This window comes from Falco rusticolus, chromosome 9 (assembly GCF_015220075.1).
Source record: "Falco rusticolus isolate bFalRus1 chromosome 9, bFalRus1.pri, whole genome shotgun sequence".
NCBI lineage: Eukaryota > Metazoa > Chordata > Aves > Falconiformes > Falconidae > Falco > Falco rusticolus.
The window spans coordinates 271,716-292,119 of record NC_051195.1 but is presented as its reverse complement, the minus strand read 5'-3'; the positions used below and the strand labels follow the sequence as shown (position 1 = coordinate 292,119).

General features: G+C 41.0%; 1 protein-coding gene across 2 annotated transcripts in view; it reads left to right on the top strand.

The window, feature by feature from the left end:
• INPP5A (inositol polyphosphate-5-phosphatase A) overlaps positions 1–20,404 on the top strand; it is a 258,020-nt gene that overhangs the window by 217,747 nt on the left and 19,869 nt on the right. For both annotated transcript variants that reach the window (XM_037399595.1, XM_037399594.1), the window contains exon 12: positions 13,400–13,473. In XM_037399595.1, the coding sequence (XP_037255492.1) occupies positions 13,400–13,473 (74 nt within the window). The remainder of the gene's footprint in view (positions 1–13,399; positions 13,474–20,404) is intronic.

Genomic DNA, 20,404 nt, shown 5'->3' with positions numbered 1-20,404 from the left:
GTCAAGGGCCAGACTCTCTGCTTGTGGAAACTGGCCCAACTTCACTGACATCAGAAGAGCTACGCTGGCTTGTGTCAGATTTTGGTCTCCCTATGTGTGCACACACCAATGCTATTCATATGTTGAATATTCTGAGCTATATAAATAAGGCAGGCTACAGTAGACAAAGAAAACCTTCAGAAAACTTTGTGTACTCTGCGGAAACTCTGTGTGTCAAAGTCATTTGTGCAGGCTGATGTGCTAGCCAAAATTCCCCTTCCTTCTTCAGTCCTTTCCTCAGGGTGACTGAATTTTCTTGAGACCCCCTTCATCTGTGCCCAAGTCTGCACCTCTCCGTTTTGTTATACTCAGTACGAATTGCACAGTGTGCCTGCTCGCACAGCATTTGCTGCTTTTTGTGTAAGGATGGGAGGTACACAGAATCCATGACTCTCCCCTCTGTCTCTTCTTCTCCTCTACCTACAGCTTATTATTTTGCTGTTCACAGAGAAGTGGGCTCTTTTAGAGGGATGTCTGCAAGGATCTAGGGCAAGGAGGACAGCTGAAGCCTTACTACCCTCTCTGGTTTTAAGTTGACTTATACCTAGGAGGTTAATTCCATGTGAGCATCTGAGATCTCACTCATTTCTTGAGGTCAGAAGAGTTTGATGGGTCAGACTCATGAGGAAAGTGAAGATCTGTTTCTCCTTTCAACATGTGTTGACGTCCACCCTGTTCATTGGAGCTGCTGTCCCTTCTCACAGCACGTCTTTCATGTGTGGCATGTACGCTCACCATGAGAAATATCTGTGTAGGCAACGTATCTTAAAAACACAGTTACTGTGAGATAACTTAGTTTGGGGTTGGTTGATTTATTTGTTTTTTAATTTACAAGGTGAAAGCATCCTTGGGAAGTACGTAACATTTCTTTCACTGATGTTTTGCAGTTTTGCGGACATTTAATTCAAAGTAATAACACTAATCCCAATTCATGTTTGTATACTAATCCTATTCCAGTCCCAGATTTTCCTCTATGTGTTTTATTATTATAATTTTTTTCTTTTTTTAAACAACTGAAACGTTTTGTCATTTTTAGTTTTTCCCAGTACATTCCTGAACTTGAGCAAAGCTGTTCTTGTTGCTGCTGATTACCACGTCCTAGTGCTATTTCGATGGCTGCTGGTTGACTTTACATACATGGACATGGTGTGTGAAGGCGTAGGCAGAGTCCCACTTAAGCACATTCCATTTCAAAATCAGCAGTCATTTCATTCATGCATCAAGAAGCGGGAAATCTTCCAGATCAAACATGGAAGGAAAAGATAAACGATATAATGAGCCATTGGAGATAATCTAATCTTCATGGTCTAGTTAAACACGCAGCACCATGATCACTAAAAACAAACTACCTATCTAAAAGGATAAATGTCTCTGTGCCGAATTCAACCCAAAAAATCCATCGCATCCTTCATCAACCACCGGTCTTGTACCAGCCTGACAGAAATTTAATTCAAGCTGGCTCCTGAAAATAATTATTGTATTTTAAGAGTAGTAATCATTGGTCGGGACATGATTGAATGTGTCCATGCCTATTGACTTTTTCTATGATTTATAGCTTTGTTTAGTCGATATTCCCATCGAAATTGTATAATTAATTATAAGTGGGGCTGTCAGGTCTGCAGGATGGAGTGCCCTGATGAGTATTTGGGAAGATTAAATTTTCCTTAGCTGTACCAGTGCAAGGCTTGGGAATTTTCACAGCACTATGGCTGTTGGATAAAGATGTTTTCTGTGTGTTTAGCAGCTGCTTTAGCTCAAAATCCATTGATTTTTCTAAGGGCTTTTTTTTTATCAGTGTGGTGTCTCTTCAGTAACATAGGAATGTGTACCAATGTGACAAGACCTGACAAATATTTATTATCAACAGGCTACTTTATCATTGTCCATACACAGTTATTCCCTCTTTTTTACATTGTAATCAACAAAAAGAATCTTCAGATATATTTATAAAAATGAGTATTTTTTATGAAAAATCTGATATAGATACAAATTATCTGTTCAACAGAAATGCAGTTTGAAGCACATACAGTAATCTGGCAGGTCTAATTTTTCCAAACTAATCTGTAGCTTATCCAGACTTACCTGTAGCTTATTTCAAAGTTAGCTTAGCAATTACCTATATTTATTACCTGAAAGTGCAAATTAACATTCTGTGTCATTTTATTTCAGAAAGGAACATGCAGATTTATCCAGCTATGTAGGGATAGAAAAAAAGATAAAACCTATTTGAAAATAGCTGTAGCAATAGTACAAAACTGTGTTTCCATATGTTTGAACTGTACATCAAAGCCATATTACATCAGGTGGACCAGGGTGTAACTCTGGTAACTACAACAGAACTCCTGTGTCTAGATGCTATGGGGAAGGGTGTTGCAAAGCAGCAGTGAGAAAGGTGGGACAAGGTACAACACGCAGAGTTTCACCTTAGTGGCAGGCAGATTCCCGTTTAAGTTGTTGCTTTTGAATTAGAAAAAGCTGAACACCTCTGACCTTGCCAGTAGGCTGTAGCCAGGCTGTGCTGTGCAGCACTGCGCTGTCCTCCTGCTCCAGAGACTTGCCCATGAATGGTGGGCAAAGGACAGGTGAGGCTTTTCTAATCTGAACTGCTTGCTTGCATCCTTCAAGAGGTGGCAGTCCCCAGCTGGGAGCCGCAACCATATCCCAACCACCCCTCCTCTGTCCCCCTGATCCTCACCCACCTGGAGAGCACGAGGAGTCCCCCAGGCCTTCTGAACAGGCTTCCTGAGGGGGAGCAGTGCTGCCCACTCTTCCTGACCGTATGCTAACTTGCCAGTACACTACTCACACAACGCTTGGTCATAGCTTTGCATCTGCTGGCTCTCAAGTGATAAAAATTAGCATGTCGGTGCTTTCAGGAGGTGCTTTTCAGTGTGCAGGGCGTACTTGAATAAGTCTACACTTACTATTTTTCTTTTTAATTCCTTAATCATTTATGGTAAATCAGGCTGTAAGTGTATTTTTTTTCAAAGTACCTGGTGTTGGGGAGTTCCCTGTTAATTTCCAAACAATCAAAAGAAAAGCAAGTGGGTGATAATAATTTAATTAAAAATTATAACATTATTGATCTGTACAAAAGAACCACCAGCTAAATGCTATTTCTTCAGTAGTCAGTTCAGTAAATATATAGTAAGACTGTACAAACTTGTAATGGCTACAGGGGAATGATTTAACCATTAGCCATTATTTTATAATCTGTAACCACAATCATGAATGAGAAGTGGTGCATACATTCCTATCTTTCATATGAACCATATTAAAGAGTCAATCCAGATAGAAACTAGTGAACTGTCCTTAAGATTTTGGACACAGCTGTGTAATAAAAGTAATCAGTGGATTAATCGTCTGAAGAGTTGAACCTGCTCTTATTCCTACTAAAATCATAGCCCTTGTTTCTGCACTGGTGTTGATGGAACAGGCAACTAATTCTGCAGCTGTGCTTGCGCTGGTCACCCCTGCGCCTGCTGTCACCTGCTGCCCTTGGGCAGATACGTACCCTGGCTGGCCGCGAGCTCGGCTGCGGCCCCTTCCTCTGCTGCTCGGAGGTAGCAGGGGTCAGACCAAGGGTGTCAGCACACAGTAGCTCCTGCTAATCAGGTGTTTAGAGGACACCATTGTTGTTACCAGCATTGACTCCAAAACAGATTTGAGATAGCTATGCGGAAGAGCCCAGTGATCTCCAGCCTAGATATTCATGAAATGGAAGTGATTCCATCTCTTACTTTGTTATTATAATGGAAAAAACAAAGCAAAAGCTTCACATTGCTTTCGGCAGTCCTCTTGGTGCAGAGAACAAACAGTAAACTTCTATGGAGAGCACATTCTTATGCAATTTCTATATTTTGAAGAGTGAGATCAGCCTTAGATGGTAGATTCCCTTTATTCTGTGTGTCTGTTTAGCTTCAGCTGATACATCGTATCAGTTGGTTACATCAGTACCTCAGAAAATTATAGTGTGCCGTAGAAATGGATTGAGTTATAAAGGTCTTGTTCTCCCTATGCCAAGTAATGATTTAAAGTGATCTGTTATCATGCTAATTAACTTAGAGGTGTTATTACAAACAGTTCAGGCAAACATACTTTGAAATTATGAGTGGGTTTTGGTTTGGTTTTTTTTATATTCCCAGGAAATCCTGACATGATACACAAATTGAGAAGGAAGGTTTAGTCCATGAGGGACCTTTATTAAGCTTTTTGTGAGAATGTGTGTGCTCATGAAGGTTAAGGATCTGGCATCACTGAAAATGTATTAATCAACAGACAAGATATAGCACAATGCACTCTTCCCAATGGCCTTGGCTCTGACCCTTTTAAAGATAATGGGAATACTGTCCACTAAGAACTAGATTAGGACGATCAAGTGCATTTCATCAGGGTTTGACTTGAACCATGATCCCAGAGGTGAAAAGGCAGAGGTTTATCCACTGAGCCAACCAGCCCCTGTCCAGATAAAATCTTGAATATGATGTATAAGGGCAAATTAGAATAGAGGAAGGAAATTGATTGCTTAGGACCATTGTTACCTAGAACTGGTCATAAGAAAATCATATGCATCCTGAAACTGCCTCTTTTATTTAAGTTGGTCATCTGAGATACCTGATTTTCATAAAGTAGGAGGAGGAAAATGGCTTCAGCCTTAAGTCCTTTACTCAAAACCAGTATTCCCTTGCTTGGAATTGCACTTGCTTAAGTTAGTGGTTAGTTGATACACTGTTGGATAAACTGCAAAATGAGTAATGACAGAGGTAGGAAATATTATCAATAATCTTTTCTCACTAGCAAACATAAATGCAAATGGTTTTTTTTGTGTTGTGCTGGGTTAGCTATTTACTGCCAACTTCATGTTCCAAATAAATGAAGTATTCTGATGTAGAATTTGCCCATATCACAAAGTTACAAATATTTCATGACCTTTTGTCCCCCTGTCCTGTTCTACACAGCTATTGTATGGCCTAAGGCTAATTCAGGTGTACTGTGCTATATTTCTTTTTGTAAGCATTGGTCGTTTATTAAGAATAGTCTAAACAGGAGACCCAACCTCTATGTTTGCACTCTCTAACCAGCCTGTAGTTGGTATGATCTGCTAACATGCTTTGGCCTGGGGGCACCCTTGTAAACCTTTACAACATGCAAGGGGATATCCAGAGAGGCAATGTTTGCACCTGCATTCCAGTCCTCAAGAGTTTATGGATCTCACTATCATCCCTTACAGTTAGCATTTATGCACATGCAAAATCACCCTACCTAGGCTTCCACATCTTGCCTGAAGTCTACAGCAATCCAAATAAAGATAGAAAGGTGCTTAATGTTGGGTTTTTTCACCAACTCTCTGCAGTGGCCTAATTCTTTTGCACTCTCCAGGTACCCCTCATAACCTCACAGGTGGATGCCTGCATGCACATAGGTGTATGCACACACACATATAGAAGCAAATAGTAAGTTTAACACGAAATGTAATACTTAAGGACACTTTCATGCAAAAAGTACAGATAGAGATGAGTGGGACACTCAGTTGCAAGGATGCAGAGACATGGGTTCCGGTACCTGGTCTTAGGACCGTGTGTATTTTACCTTACATAGGTGTTGAAAGAAAAACAGTATAGGAAGCAAAGCCTGGAATCCACATCTCCTTTGATCCCAAGAGTGGCCTCCAGCATCTCTCACTGTCCTGCTGCTTGTGGGCATCTGTGTGCCTATGCCCAGGCTCAGCAGGAGACATGCGTGCCTTGCCTTCCCCTCCCAGGCACCCCACCTGCAGCTCCAGAGAAGCAGGGGTCTGAATGTGAATCCCCTCTGGGAAACAAGCACCTGAAATTTTAGGTGTCTGGAAGTTTCAGATGACCTTTCAAGGTGCCTGATGGTATGTGGGGGAGACAAAGTGGATAACTGGAACTCCCCAACACACACCCCCCATAGCAGGGCACCTGGCATTCAGGTGCCTCTTGGGTCCTGCCCGTTCCCCAAAACCCCCATGCCAGCCAGACCTTGCTTCAGGGACGGTTCAACCCACAGTGGGAGCTTTGCCCAAGTGAGAAATATGGATCATAGTCCTTCTTCATGAAAGTTCCATTTTTTTATCACTCTGCAAGTAATACTAGAACTGTATTGCATATATTTTTATACTTTTGTCAAATTGCAGCTCATAGACTGACAATTTGACAGGACAATGCATGTCGGTTTTAACTCCCTAATGATACAAATTCATGTTATGTTTTGCAGTAACATACATGTAAAGTCTAATAAAAAAATCCATTGAATCTGTCACATTTGCAAGCAGGATATTCTTCCCAATACAAGAATCTTGGTTTTAAAGTTAGCATCCACTCAGTCATTGTTGCCATTTTGAATAAGCTATATTACAAACTATTGCTCACAGTTTATGAGTTAATTACAGTGATGTTGAAGTACCTATTCGTGTAAAGAGCTGGAAAAGACAATTTGCATGAATGCAGTTTTGCAGTCAGATTTTTTTAAATTGAGAGAAGCACAGGAATCCCAGGAGAGTGAGTGACAAAATCTACTTTTTCCCATTAGAAAATGGGAAGCATGCATACAGATTTTGACCAGCTGGTGAAGTCACTGAGAACTGGCACTCGCCAAGAGGTCCTCATTGCTTTCACATTGTATTGATGTACTAAAGAGCAAAGAACGTTCCTTGGAGAAATCAGGCTGGAGCGCAGGATGATGGGAGCTGTAGTTTGTGTCTGAAAGCTGTGAGCAGTCGTGCTGCATTTCAGATGCTTCGAGCTCTTCCTCAGGCACTGTGAAACGGGAGGGATGGGATGCATTTGCTTCTGCAGAGCAGCATTTCAGCAAGGAGCTCTTGGGGTGTGAAAGACACTTTTGTTGTCAGTGGAATGGTGATGGGGGTAACTGCTGCTGCATGAGTGAGAGCATATACTTTTACCTTCTTAACCAGCTTATTCTTTGTATATACTTAAGTTTAGTCTGCTTATTGAGAATTAATTACCTGAGTAGTACAACAGGATTCTGATTGTGGGATTTTTTCAAGTAGCAAGAATGACCCAGGGTAAGATCTGGATTCTCTACTGCATGTTGCAGATCAGAGAGGTGATGGAGCCTGGGGGAGATGCCAGCAGCATGTTTGACTTCCAGTTTACCCATCTTAGTAGGTTCAGTGTGAAGTCCACAGACTTGGATTAAAAGGTTCCATGTCGGGCAATTAGGAAAACCAAGATTATATGTAAAATCCAAGCATGTGAAATGTCTAAAAGGGCTACAACTTCCACTGGAAAAATGTAATGGGTACATAATTGGAAAGCACTGTTTTATCCAAATCAGTGTTCAGGTGTGTGGATTGCAGGACCAACAGACATCATAAAGGCACTAAGCATCTTTCAGACTGAGAAACACTGCAGCATGTAAGCTCTGAGAAGTGTTTGTGTTAGACCCTGGTGCTAGCTGAAAGCCGAGTCTCAAGCACATTCCTCTGCAGTGTACTGGGAACTCACCACCCTACCCATCAGCTGAACACGTCACCACTTTGGCAAGTCAGTACCGCTTCACTGCATCTAGTGTCACAGTCCTGTTTCTCCACTAGGAAAGGACCTGTGCCTTGTGGTCCTCAGTGCTCAGGCTGTGCAGCTGCAGCCATCTCCACCCCTGCCTGCTTGGGCCCTGCAGTGCAAACCAGGCTTGTGGGGTGGGAGGAGGATGAGAAATGTGGGAATGTGAGAAATTGGGCAGGGAGACAGAAAAGGGAGCTCTAATGAGACAGAGCCAATAGCAGTCTCCAGTAATTACTCTAGTGATCAATAGACATCAAGGGAAAGTATGGTTCTTTCTAGACATGTTAAGTAATGTAAATATTTCCATAACAGAAATATTTTTTAAATGGATTTTCCACAACAGTTTTCTGAAAAGTTGGAATACATATTAGAAAATGTTCGTGTCCTTTAAGCCACCAGAATGTCTCCTGAGAGAGGCATATTGTCAAAACAAGAACAAAACAGCATTTTCCTGGGGGACTTCCACTGAAATCAAAGTTTTTCTGAATTAGTACAGTCATGGGGAGCCTTCAGTGCTGACAGTCTTATACTGCCTGTGCCTAACTCTTCTAGTGCCAAGAAAGGTATATTTGGTGCCATACATCCACAGTTGTGCAGGAGTTTATGACAGTGCTGCCATTCAGGATGTATAGACAAATTCTCAGAAATATAATAATATACAAAAGCAGTGTCAGTGGCACATTTATTTCAACAATTTTGGCTTTTTTCTATGAAATGTGATTTTAAAGAATGGCTTTATGAGAGAAGGAAAATGAAGATTCAAAATACCTATTAGTGGGTTGTTTTACAAAGTCTTATCTAGAGAAAACAGTAGCTTTAAAATAAGGCCAGCGCAGAGTTGTGTATGACATTTTCATGGATAAGTGGGGGGGGATCAGCATTTCCACAGACCTTTATTTGAAGTCAGTAGGCTGCTGAATCAGTTTCTAAATATTTTTCTTTGACTGGAAACCTGGATAAAATTACTGTATTTCCAAAGTCTCTTGAAAAAAATTGTGTACTATTAAAGACTAGCAAAAGAGGTTACAGTGACCAGTGTCCACATATTTTAATTCTCTAAGGTCATTTCTGTATGCTCATCTCTTCTTTTTGGTCTGAAACTTCATTTCCCTTTCACAGCTGTGAATTCTCTGGTGGGCCCTGCAGATGGATTTGATAAATGCTGCTAATATCACCTTCTGATCTACCAATGCTCTGACTTTGGTCTGTAGGTCTTGATGAGTAATTGCTGTTGTTCTACTCCAATGACTGAATTAAGTTGCCCTGTTTTAAAGGGTTCATACGTGTGTGATTTTAGCCAAGGTGGCCCATTGCAGCATAGCAATGGACATTGACCTTTTAAAAGTGCCTCACTGCTTTAAACTGAAGGAAGCAAAATTACTTTTTCTACAACTGGCTAATCCTTCCATTACTGTCAGGCTACATAATACCAAAATACAGTATTCCAAATAGTTGTTATCTTTGGCTGATGCACATGCTGCTTAACCACATACAGCTACACGAGCTGTGGGGACAGTGAACTGCAGCCCTGGGGCAAGGGAGCTCACTGGTGTCCCCGCACAGTACCGAGACCATCCAGCCGCTCCTACTCAGTTTTTTCTTACTGAGTGTCGTAGGGGTTCCACAGACAGTGCCTTGAAGGACCACGTGCCCTGGTATTGTGTGTGGCATTCTCCTTCGCCCTTGTCTGTAAATGCACTTGTATGTCATAGTACAGACAAGGAAAAAGGAGGGGGGGGAAAAAAAAAAAAGTTTTCAACAGCTTTTATAGACAACACAGTTGCGTGGAAAAACAACAGTTGTAGTAATTCCTTTAGGAGGTGATGGGCACTGCAACTGACACAGGCAACAGCCTTAAACTCTTTTGATTCTACTCAAATTAAATAGGGAGAATATATTTATGTATCCTTTGCTGCAAATGCAGTCATTCTTTAAATCTGTGCAGAGCACTTCATTGCTGTCCAGCCCATTCCCATTCAGGTCAATAGGAGCTGGAGTATAGAAACTAACTGAAGCATTTGGCTCATGAAGTTTGCTAAAGAGAAATACATAACTTCAGACTGCAAAATCCTATCAATGTTTAACCTGTTTTTTAAAATCACATTCTGCCCTATGAGTATTTTCTTACAGTGACAGGCCAGTGGATGCACGCTGTGTGCCTTCTCACACACGCTGCAAGGCTGTATTCCCTGAGGCATATTATCTCTGTGTCTCATGGGGTATTAGCTAACTATAGATATATTACTCATACATACGGATGGTATTTTCATTTGGAAGATGTTAATCAAACATTCATGTTAGGCTGGTCACTGGACATTGTAGAGCAAGTATCTTGACATAGTATCAGCAACTCAGTGGTTACAGCAGATAAAACATAGGCTCTGAATCATTCTTGATACCATTTAGGTATAAATACATTGGTCAAATTGAGTTGGGGGGAAAAAAAACAGTCTTCTGAACTGCCTGTGACATAGAGTTCTGGAATTAACTTCCAGCCACAGCATTTTAAAATCTCTGTGTAATTGCTCAAATTAGGCCAGCACATCATGTAACACCTTAAAGATTTCATTCTTAAGGATGATCTTATAATGGGTAAATTAAATAGAACAATATATTGATTTCTAGGCTTGAACTTCATTTCTTTGTCATTTTTAAGGCATTTACAGTGACAGATATGCTCATGTTTACTGTTGGAGCAATGACATTATCCACAACACAGTTTAGTGTACAGTATGGAAATAAGTGAGCAATTTGTGCTGAAAATTGCCATGAATAGTGTGTTCCAGGTGGGTTTTTTTTAAGTACAATGTTAATATGCTTTAAAAATACAGGCATTAGCCTGTGAGATGCTGACTGCTTCTCAGTGTCATCTGACCTACATTATTTTCCATTCATTTTCTATAGTGCCAAGGAGCTCTAGACACCCATGTACCTGTCCTAAAGCAAATACAATTGAATGATGCAGGTGCCAGGTGCCTTTCCTTCTCTTACTAAGTTGCATTGAGGGACAGTACCATTGTCACTGTTTGTGACAAGATCTTGGTTTTTCGTCAATAATCCTTCATTTTGAGATTACAGGCTTAAATGAGAAGCCAAGTTTTTTTAGTACTGAAAGAACAGTTAGAACATGCTCTCTTCTACTGAAAAATTAATGAGTTTTCTCAGAATGCACATTTCCAAGTTTTCATCATTTCTTCCCCGCATCTCCCCCACTGTCTGCAGTGCCACCAGGTAAATAAGGAAAAGCTGCTGGTTGGGTTCACACTACGCAGTCCCAAACAGACAAGTAACTTATCATTGCCCTTTGTAAGAATGAGCAGATGTCTGTTTGCGAGGTTTGTGGACACATTTGAACAGAAGGTACTGTAACATAGTCCATTAATATCTAGGAAAAAATAAATAATTTGTTAAAATTCATTATTTAAAACATAGCATGAAATAAAAGTTTGTGCAAATAATCCAGTGAAAATATTTAACTATTTTACACGTGAGGATAAATTGTCTACAACAAGCATTTCCTAAATATTTCTTCTGAGGACCTGATTGGGCTTTGACATCCAGCTGGGTCATCGTGAGTTTTTGGCTTTGTCATTTCAGGTTAAAGATGTCCCTCTACCTGGGGAACCTTGGGGAACTGATAGAGAGCACAGCACACAATACAGTCTTGTTCCTATTATCCGTCTTCTCTGTCACCAGTGTCAGCAGCTCATCTGCATAGCACAGGCACAACTAAACAAGCAACTGCAGCAAATAAACACATCAGAAACTTCTTTGGATAATAACGCATGTCTGAATGTTTAGTCCTCTAAACCCTGGCCTTCATTTAGTTTGCAAATATCCTCATAACAAGAGCAATCTGAATGTATAAAATTTTGGAAGTGTGAATTAGTGTGAGAGAACAATGCATCTGTGTAACATCGCCAGTCCTTGGAATGCCCATGAGTAATTTATACCATTGTGTTCTATGGAGCATTGTTCTTTTATTCAGTCCTTGCAGTTTTCACACTTCAGAAATAGCCCTCTTTATCCCAGTGCTTCCACTTTCCTGCTCTGATCTGTTTACTTGGCAACGGTAGGAAAAATGTATTTGCACTGTATTAATAGACATACATTTCAAAGAAAAGTGTGGGCTGAGGATGGTAGATTTTTCTTCTATGCTAGATTCACATTGAGCAAATGGATCAGGAGAGGGACGGTAACATTTGTTTTCATAGCCAGTTTGTATGCATGTATTGTGGCTACACATCTATCTATACATGCTTAAATATAGGATCGCAGTCTGGAAACATGCACAACAAACCATTTTTTACTGAAGTGTGTTAGGATTGCTTCAGTAAGGATAGTGGCTGAACCATCCCAACATTTTTAGCAATGAGCCTATTCTTAGATACATGCTGTAAGTTTCACACAGACGTTTATATGTCTTTATCCAGACATCTTGGCTTTTGGTCAGACATTAAAACATGTACAAATTATCTGCAGTTGTTTGTATTGCAAAGTCTTGTCCAGCACACCATCACAGAGTTTGATGTCAGAAGCACTGAAATAGGGCTGGCTGCCCGTTGTCCTCAAGTAAAAGTCCGTATGTACAGCGGCACAGCAACTAGAAACTGAGGAAAGCCAGGTGGGCCTTAGAGAGGCAGCTAATCAGCAGTTCAGGTGGTTCAGGTAGCTGCTTTTCACACAGATAATTAATGTGTACAAGTAGCTGCTAATTGCACATTTCAGGAATGATTTATGAGGTGGCAGAGGGGAAAGAGGGACACAATCTAATTTCTTTGGGAACCTCTGCCATTCATACAATGGTATCAGCACAGCTGTGAGATGGGACATGATTAATGAACAGTGGGCAAACACACCACCATCATCCGGGACACTGTTTGGATGACACGCTTGTCAAAATAGAAAGTGGCACTTTGAGTGACGGCAAGTAACAGTACAGATTATGAGCTTTTTGTCTTTTAACTCGCTAATTCACTCAGATGTCAGGCTTAACACCCACCTTGGTTCTGAAATAAGGTCTGTTACGTCTATAAGAACAATTATTGGTGTAATGTGGATGATTATCATTGACTTGTTATGAGTGGGTTTGTGTTTATGAACAAAAGACTGCAGATATTTATTTTCTCTCTAGAGGTCCAGGGGAAAACAGATTTGGCAAGGACTAATATTTATACAGGACATTAAATCTAGACCTATGAACATCTCTGTTAAATGTCTGCTTCCAGTATTATATCTTGGCCGCTGCCTGGGAACACATTTTACCTATTGTCACGTACACCTCTTTTGCTATCTGACATGCACCACCCAAAATAAGTGTACAAAACCACTGCTTGTCTTTGCTTAGGAAGAGTGATGTGCACATCCTTGTGTTTATTGTACCTTCTTATCTGAGCTAAAGATAATATAAAGTAATATGATACCTTTTGCTGGCATTTTTGTGGTCTGATTAGCATATCAGTTTGCTGTACTTTTTTAATACTGGTCTGTTTATCGTTGAAAAGATTGCTAATAAAATTTGAAAAAATTCAGCCATTTGAAAGAGTAAGTGTACATACAGGTCACTGCTGTAAAGAGCCAGTGTGACGTGTTTCACTGACATGAAAAGGAACATTTTGAACACTTTTCTCAATGAACTGTTTATGTATCAAAATAGTATTGAGTGTTTTACACTATGTTTTAAGACCTATTATATGAGGGGTATACTTCAAGGTGTGTAATCAAAGTGACTGTTTATTTCCTTTTATATGATACAGCCTTTTTTGATCGCTTCAACATTAAAGAGTGAATACATTTATTTCTATCTTTTATAGCTGTTAGAATTTGACAGAGAACTGTCAGTCTTTAAAGACAGATTGTATGAACTGGACATCTCATTTCCTCCCAGGTAAGATTCTTATATAATTCATTTATTTAACTAACTAGCTAAAGCATAATTGTTACTAGCACTGTAGGTAAAATGTGAGTGTTCCCATACACATTGGAGAAATTATAATGATCTTTGTTCCTTTCATAATGCTTAGTCTTCCCACATCCCCTCCATCAGTAAATAAACAGTGACAGTGGAGTCTGCATGCCAATAGTGCTCTGTAGCTCCTCGCTCGCATTCAGCTGATCCTGTCTTTTATAGCTGCTCTTAAAATAGACCTGACATGATGTGTGCTGAGAGATGTGTAGCTACTTCTAAGCAGCTGGACCTAGATGACCTGTTAAAATATACTGTAACCATAAAGACAGTCTTTGCCTCAAGCTGTTGAGAACGGGCTAGCGATGGCAGTCCTACGGATAGACTGGGAGTGGGGGTGCAGAGCCTGATGCCATTGCTCAAGGGGGGATCCAAGAGGAGTATCAGGAGAGAGGGCAGGAACTTGGATTCTGCTTTTTCAGTTTCAGTAAACATGTTATATAACTCCTAAGACTATTAATTTGGCTTTTTTAATACACATGCATGATCATCAGCTATATCCCTTAAGCTTATTTTAGCCATGAATAGACAAGTATTGCTATCATACAAAAGCAAGGTTTTTGGAAATGGCAGTCCTGTTCAGGAGAAATCAAGAAAAATTTGGTACAGTATTAAACATGTATGGCCCCTTTCCAAGAATGAAGAAGTCAGATCTCACAGCTGCTTTTAAGGGAAATACTGTATTCACAAAGAAAGTTAAAGTTCAAGAAATCATAGATAAAAACATACTTTTTATATACTTTCTTTAAAATAGATACAATATTCTTAAATATTGCTATTTTGTCCTTTATGGTCAGGTAGAAAAGTATGATGTTTTGGCACACACTAAGAAAAAATTTGGAAAGCTTGCCTTTTTGTTATCATAATCTCATTAATTCTCACCAGCCAGCTGCGATACTGATTATATTGGTCCCTTGGGACAATGGAAGTATGCATGGAGAGGTTACCGCTGCTCTAAATTGTTCTTATTGATTGAGTATGATAACAGAAGACCAGCAGTGTGTACCTCTCTGAGTGTATTCCATTAGTTGTGTACCTGGTCAGAGTAAAAGGAGGTGAGGGGAAATAGATACAGATTTTTTACCAGAAATACTCTTCTACTTGATTTCACCAACATTATTGCTTTCAGCCAGAACAAGGTTTGGCAAAAAAATGTTGCATGAATGGTTTGCAGATTCTTCAAACCTTTCTGGCAATACAGTTTGGTGTCATTCTGCTTTCAAGCAAAGTTTGGTGTGAGTAGTCTTTGTATCAAAGCTGTGCTTTTGATCTGTCTGTGAAATGATGTGAACATCTGGCCAGGGTCTAAACCCTTGAAAATTTTATTTACACAAGTGTGTCCAAATCTCAGTAGAGGTTTCTGTTATTAGTTTTAGTGGTTAGGTTTCCTGCAAATTACAGCTAGACTGGATACAACCCAGAATTTTCCTCGCAGCTACCAAGGGCCATGCCCTATGAGGTTGTGGCCTTTCCTCTCCTTTACATCCCATTGGAGCAAGTAGCGCTGGGAAACCTCCAGGAATGAAATATAGGTAGAACAAAAGCCAGAACCGAAACTCTACGGGAGCCACCTGGTAGCCATGCAGGGAAGGGCACAGCTAGGACTCAGAACGGTGAAGCCTCAGGCCAGCACTGGGTCTCCAGGCAAGGACACCAAGAACTTGCAGAAGCAGCCAGAAGAGGAAAGCTCTAGCAAGTTACCTGATGCGAGACTAGGGCAATGGAGCAGGGCTGCAGAGGAGGGAGGACTGGGCAAGGATGATCCAGAGTACTGGGGGAGAGTGGTGAAAACTGTAGGAAGACTGAGGTGGCTGCAGGACGCTGCCCCATAGGATGTGGCAGTGAGTTGGTGTTGTGCTTCCCAGGTGAAAACAGGTATCTGGGAAAAAGATTTTCTGTGTCCCTTCATAGCACTGATCCACAGAGAGAGTGGTAGACTGCTGCTGTCAGTTCCTAGGAATCCCTGTCAGGCCCAGGTAACACCACTTCTCCTTGATGGATGGCCGGAATGGAGCTTGAAAGTGCCATCATGTAAGACCGTCTAAAGAGATAAAGAAGCCTTGGGGGAAGACGGAGGATGTTTGACAAAATAATTAGAAGTTAAACCAGGAGTAAATAGGAGGGCCTGTGACCGAGAACCACTGACGTCGCTGTAAAGCCAGCAGCAAGCTTTGGGGGGATGGATGGGAAGGACCATATGAACAGGAACAGCATCTGAATACTTTGACATAGAGCATTAACATCCCAAGTTATGTATTTCAATAACATTAACATTTTAAGCTACTGTATCTACTGTATAAGTCTATTACTGTCGAGGACAAAAATATTAAAGTACTACACTAGAGATGAACACCTGGTAAAAAAATACAAGACCAGGTGAAAAAGTTCCATCCCAGAAATCCCTGTGGGTGAAACACAGATTTTGACTTTGTCTAATTAATGTAATGAGTGAAATGAAAGAAATACTCTGTAATATGAGCTAAGCATCATCTCCCCTCCTCTGCCCACATGCTTGTCGACTTGGCTAGGAAACTACAGGAGCAGTCCCTGAGATCGTAGAGCTGCCATCAAGGAGGGCAGTCACCAGTTTCTGATGGCAACTTGTCTGCTGCCAGCTCCTTCTTTCTCAGTCTTATTGCTTGGTTTTGTTTCCTTGCAAAACCAAAGCCAAATCTAGTTCATGTCTTTCTTTTGTTTTGTACACGGCACCAATATTAGAGATTAAATATTCCATTAAGTACAATTTTGGCTTGCAGAGTTGAAGTCGAGGCAGCTGAGCCCTGCCTGTCGTAATCTGTGTTACGGGATGTGATGGACTCGGGTCCTACATTCAGACCCCTCACTCTCCCCCAGAACAAGGGGCCATCATATGCTCGCTGTCAGCATGACACCTGCCGTGGGCATTCCAGTGTGGAGTCAGAGAAGCACAGAATGGTTTGGGTTAGAAGGGACCTTGAAGACCACCCAGTCCCACCCCCCTGCCCTGGGCAGGGCCCCCTCCCCCCAGCCCAGGCTGCTCCCAGCCCCATCCAGCCTGGCCTTGAGCACTGCCAGGGATGGGGCACCCACAGCTGCTCTGGGCAAGTTGGGTATGGCTCTGCAGGAAGCAGCACGCTGTCTCCAGAGCTGCTGGTGAGTCCTGCTTGGGGTGGCAACCAGCAGTCACATTACTCTTGCTTCTGTTGTCTTTCAAATAAGATGAAAAACCAAGATCCTGACCGCTTCTTGCCATCAAAGATCCCATAACATTTTTGCAAAAGCATAGACTTGTAGACACGTGCTCTGGCCAAACGCCCTGTAATTGCATTCCACCTCCCCAAACACACTGTTGCTTTAGCTGGATTTGGCGATATTCTTCGCCTCCTGCCCCAAGGGGCTGCGCAGCGTGCCAGGGCCGTGCTGGGTTGCTGCTGCACTGTGGCACTAAGGGATGTGAAGCTCAGCAGTTGTCTGCAGGCCACAGCTCCTTAACTCGCTCAGACGCTTGCAAAAAAAGATCTGCACTACCAAGGTGGAAGCAGGCATTTCTGAGCAGGGACCCTGTCCAGATCTTGGGAAACAGCCATGAAGGATTGTTTCTGGCTTCACCTATTCGCTTTTCTGTTCCCACTCAGTTCCCAGCTTTGTGGCTTTGTGAGCAGCCTGGGGCGCGAGAAGGGTGTACATTGTAATGTGGCAATCCTTTCCTCGACCTCCAAAGGGCTGCAGAGAACCAGACCTACGGCTGCTGTTCTCACCTACATCAAAGGGGAGCAGTGGAGGGGATAAGCGTGCAGCTTTGCCGGCTACTCGCTCTGTTTCCTTCTTACAACTAAGTAATAGTAATAATAATAAATAGTAATACATTTTTATATACTGAAAGCTGGCATGGAAGGGGTCCTAAAACTGAGTTTCTACAACACAAAATTTATTTGAACTTAAGCAGAGAATACTGATAAAATAAGAGAACTGAATATGCAAATATTACTAAAAATACAGGGCGCAAAACCAACCAGTTAAACTCATACACAAAGAGAAATTGGCTTTATGTTAGGGTGCTTTTTTTCACCCATCCCTCCTTGTTCTCTGGGTCATATGGGAAGGGAATCCTGCTTTCAAATCCTGCTTTCCATTCTGTAGTCCTTGCATGGGCGCCAGGCTCAGTAAGAAGTCTTGCCTAAATGAAGTACTGCATAACTGGGTTCACAGAGTAACTGCAGGTCAGTGTCCTATTTTTGTTTATGAAACTAAGCACATTGATTTTCCTGGAAGATATAATTTGATTTATTTTTCTCTGTATTGAAATAATGATGACAATGTGCTATTCACTGCAAAACCAGGTATCATGAGTAGGCAAAAAGCAGCGGTTTTAATGTAGGACATTTTCTTTTTAACTCAGAACTTTTCACTTATTCAAGAAAGAAATGAAATGTATGGCCTAAATATCTTGGTTTCACTTTCACTTCCTAGTAGTTTTTCATCCATTTTTTCCTACTTTTTTTTTTCTACTGGAAGAAAGAAAATATGTAGCTTATGACTTAGCTACTTTTACATACTCTTTGTAAATACGAGCTTAATATGTGTTTGTAATATATCCAGTCATAGATTATATATAGTACATATATCATACTAGACTTTTTATTTTTAACTATAGGAGGGTATGATCAGTCCTGTATATTTAGAAACTGCTTCTTTAAGCTTTTTGGTATTCTTAGCTGGAAAGTGTATGGTGCATCCATTTGTTCTGTAAATGCATCAAAGCAAGCCCTTTTCACTGGAGAGAGACACAAAGAAAGTTCTGGTCACTTTTTATGTCAGGCTTCTGGGCTTAATTAGTGATCATTTGAATTCAGAACGAAGTTTTAAGCAATTGTAATGATAGCCTTAAAGCAGTATTTCAGAATTTGTTTACTACATTATATTTTCATTATGGTCCATTGGCTCAGTCTATGAATTACTCTGTGCTTCTGTTCTTGATCTGTGGTGTTATAGTCTTATGTCATAGAATGCTGGCCAACAATCGAAGGCAGAGTATCTCAGTTAAAATGGTACTGAATACATCTAGTACAATGAAAGGTAAATTAGGACAGTTATCTCTTTCTTTCACTTGCTTTATCATTTGTACATACAATTAATTGCCTGATCTGCACACGGAGATCTACAAATCGATAGCACAGTTTCATTCCTTTCATGTAAATTTTATCCTCAAAAAGCATTCTTGAGATTCAGTGTACTCTTGAGATAAATGCAAAAGGTCACATCCCTTTGAGTTGCAGCAGGCTAAATCACTTATAAATTCATTTTTTATCAGCATAAACTGTTTATTCTCTGGACTTTATCATGAGATCTTATTGATACACTACCATAGCTGGCCTGGGGTTGAAAGCTTTACTCCTTTGAATTAGTGGTATTTTTGTGGTTAACTTCAGTGAGGGCCAAAATTTCAGCCTGAGCAGTTTTCTTGGTTTGTTTTCACGCCACTCCTAGAGCGGCGTTACACCATCATCCAGATACCTCAGGTGTCAATCTGGACAGGTAGAACAGAAACACGCTGCAGTTACTGACAGTTTTACCGTGCTTCCCTGCATAACATGGAATGCAGACCAAGGTCCAAGTCCGAACCTTCCAGCCAGTGCTGGCTGGTGACCTGACATGTCCAAATTCGGAGAACCAACCCAGTTCTTGGTAAGAGGGATTGTATTGAATAAAAACCACTGGTTTTGTAGCATAAAAATGAGCAGAGTCCCAGTTAAAATAATAACTTTTCATGGTGCCAGGTGTTATGATGAATGCACGAGAGAATGACTGTCTTCAGGAGGAAAGCCTTGAGTTAAGCTGGCTCTGACCCGCGTTCTCGTCGAGAACCACAGGCAGTGAACCCAGTCCTGATTTCCCACACCTTAGTCCCCATTCCTACTTATTTCAGCAGCACCATCAGACCTTCATGCACTGTACAAATCTCCTCATCAAGACTGCGAAAACTTGTTGGTATACAGAGGATGACCAGAATTGTTTTTCTCTTAAATAGTGTTTTTCTCAGTTATGACAGTACAAGTATTTCAGAGTTTAATTTTAAATTTGAGTCTGTGGTTACAAAACATGAGGGTAAACTTAGTGCTGTTCTAGAAAGTATTTGGAAGTTTTGATGTTCTCAAATTGCTTATGTGCTTAGGAGTACATAAGGGACTGGGAAAATAATCAAATCTGATCATGCATATTCTCAGTTTTCATTTAAAATTATGAAATTATTTCCTCTGTTGTAATAATCTAAATGGAGAGGATGTTTTTGTACATTTCCATGTTTTAATTGTTTTCTGTCAGTAGATCTGCATCTTTTAGAATTAATTTCTCTGTCCCTTCTCCTTAATTTCAATCAAAGCTTTGACAGTTGTGTAGACATATATTTTTATCCTGATAAGATTATTTTTTTAAAAAGAAATCACTATACTTTGCTCTTTAGATGAACCTTCTTAAAAGCAAGCTGTTGTCCAAAATTTTCATACTCCATTTTCAAAGTTATATCTTCTCGTAAAGCACCGTAAGTTCTGCACAAGACAACATCACGATGCTGTGCTGTGTCCTGGCTCCAGTTTGGAGAAACAGACAGTGTCTGAACTCGGCACTTGAGCGCAGGCTGCCACAGCTGAACAAGCAGCTCTCTGCTGCCTTGTGCTTTGCCACTGAGAGCACGGTCAGTACAAGCTGTAAATTCATATCGCTTGTGCTCAAGAAGCTATCCGTCAGGCCAGGCCTGACAAGCCCTGGCACTGCTTACCCCGTGATGAATTTGGCTTTCCCGTGTTAGCAATGGCCCCGGAGCTGGAGAGTCATGATGCTGCCTCGGGGACATGCTGGCCATCCCACCGGCCAAGGG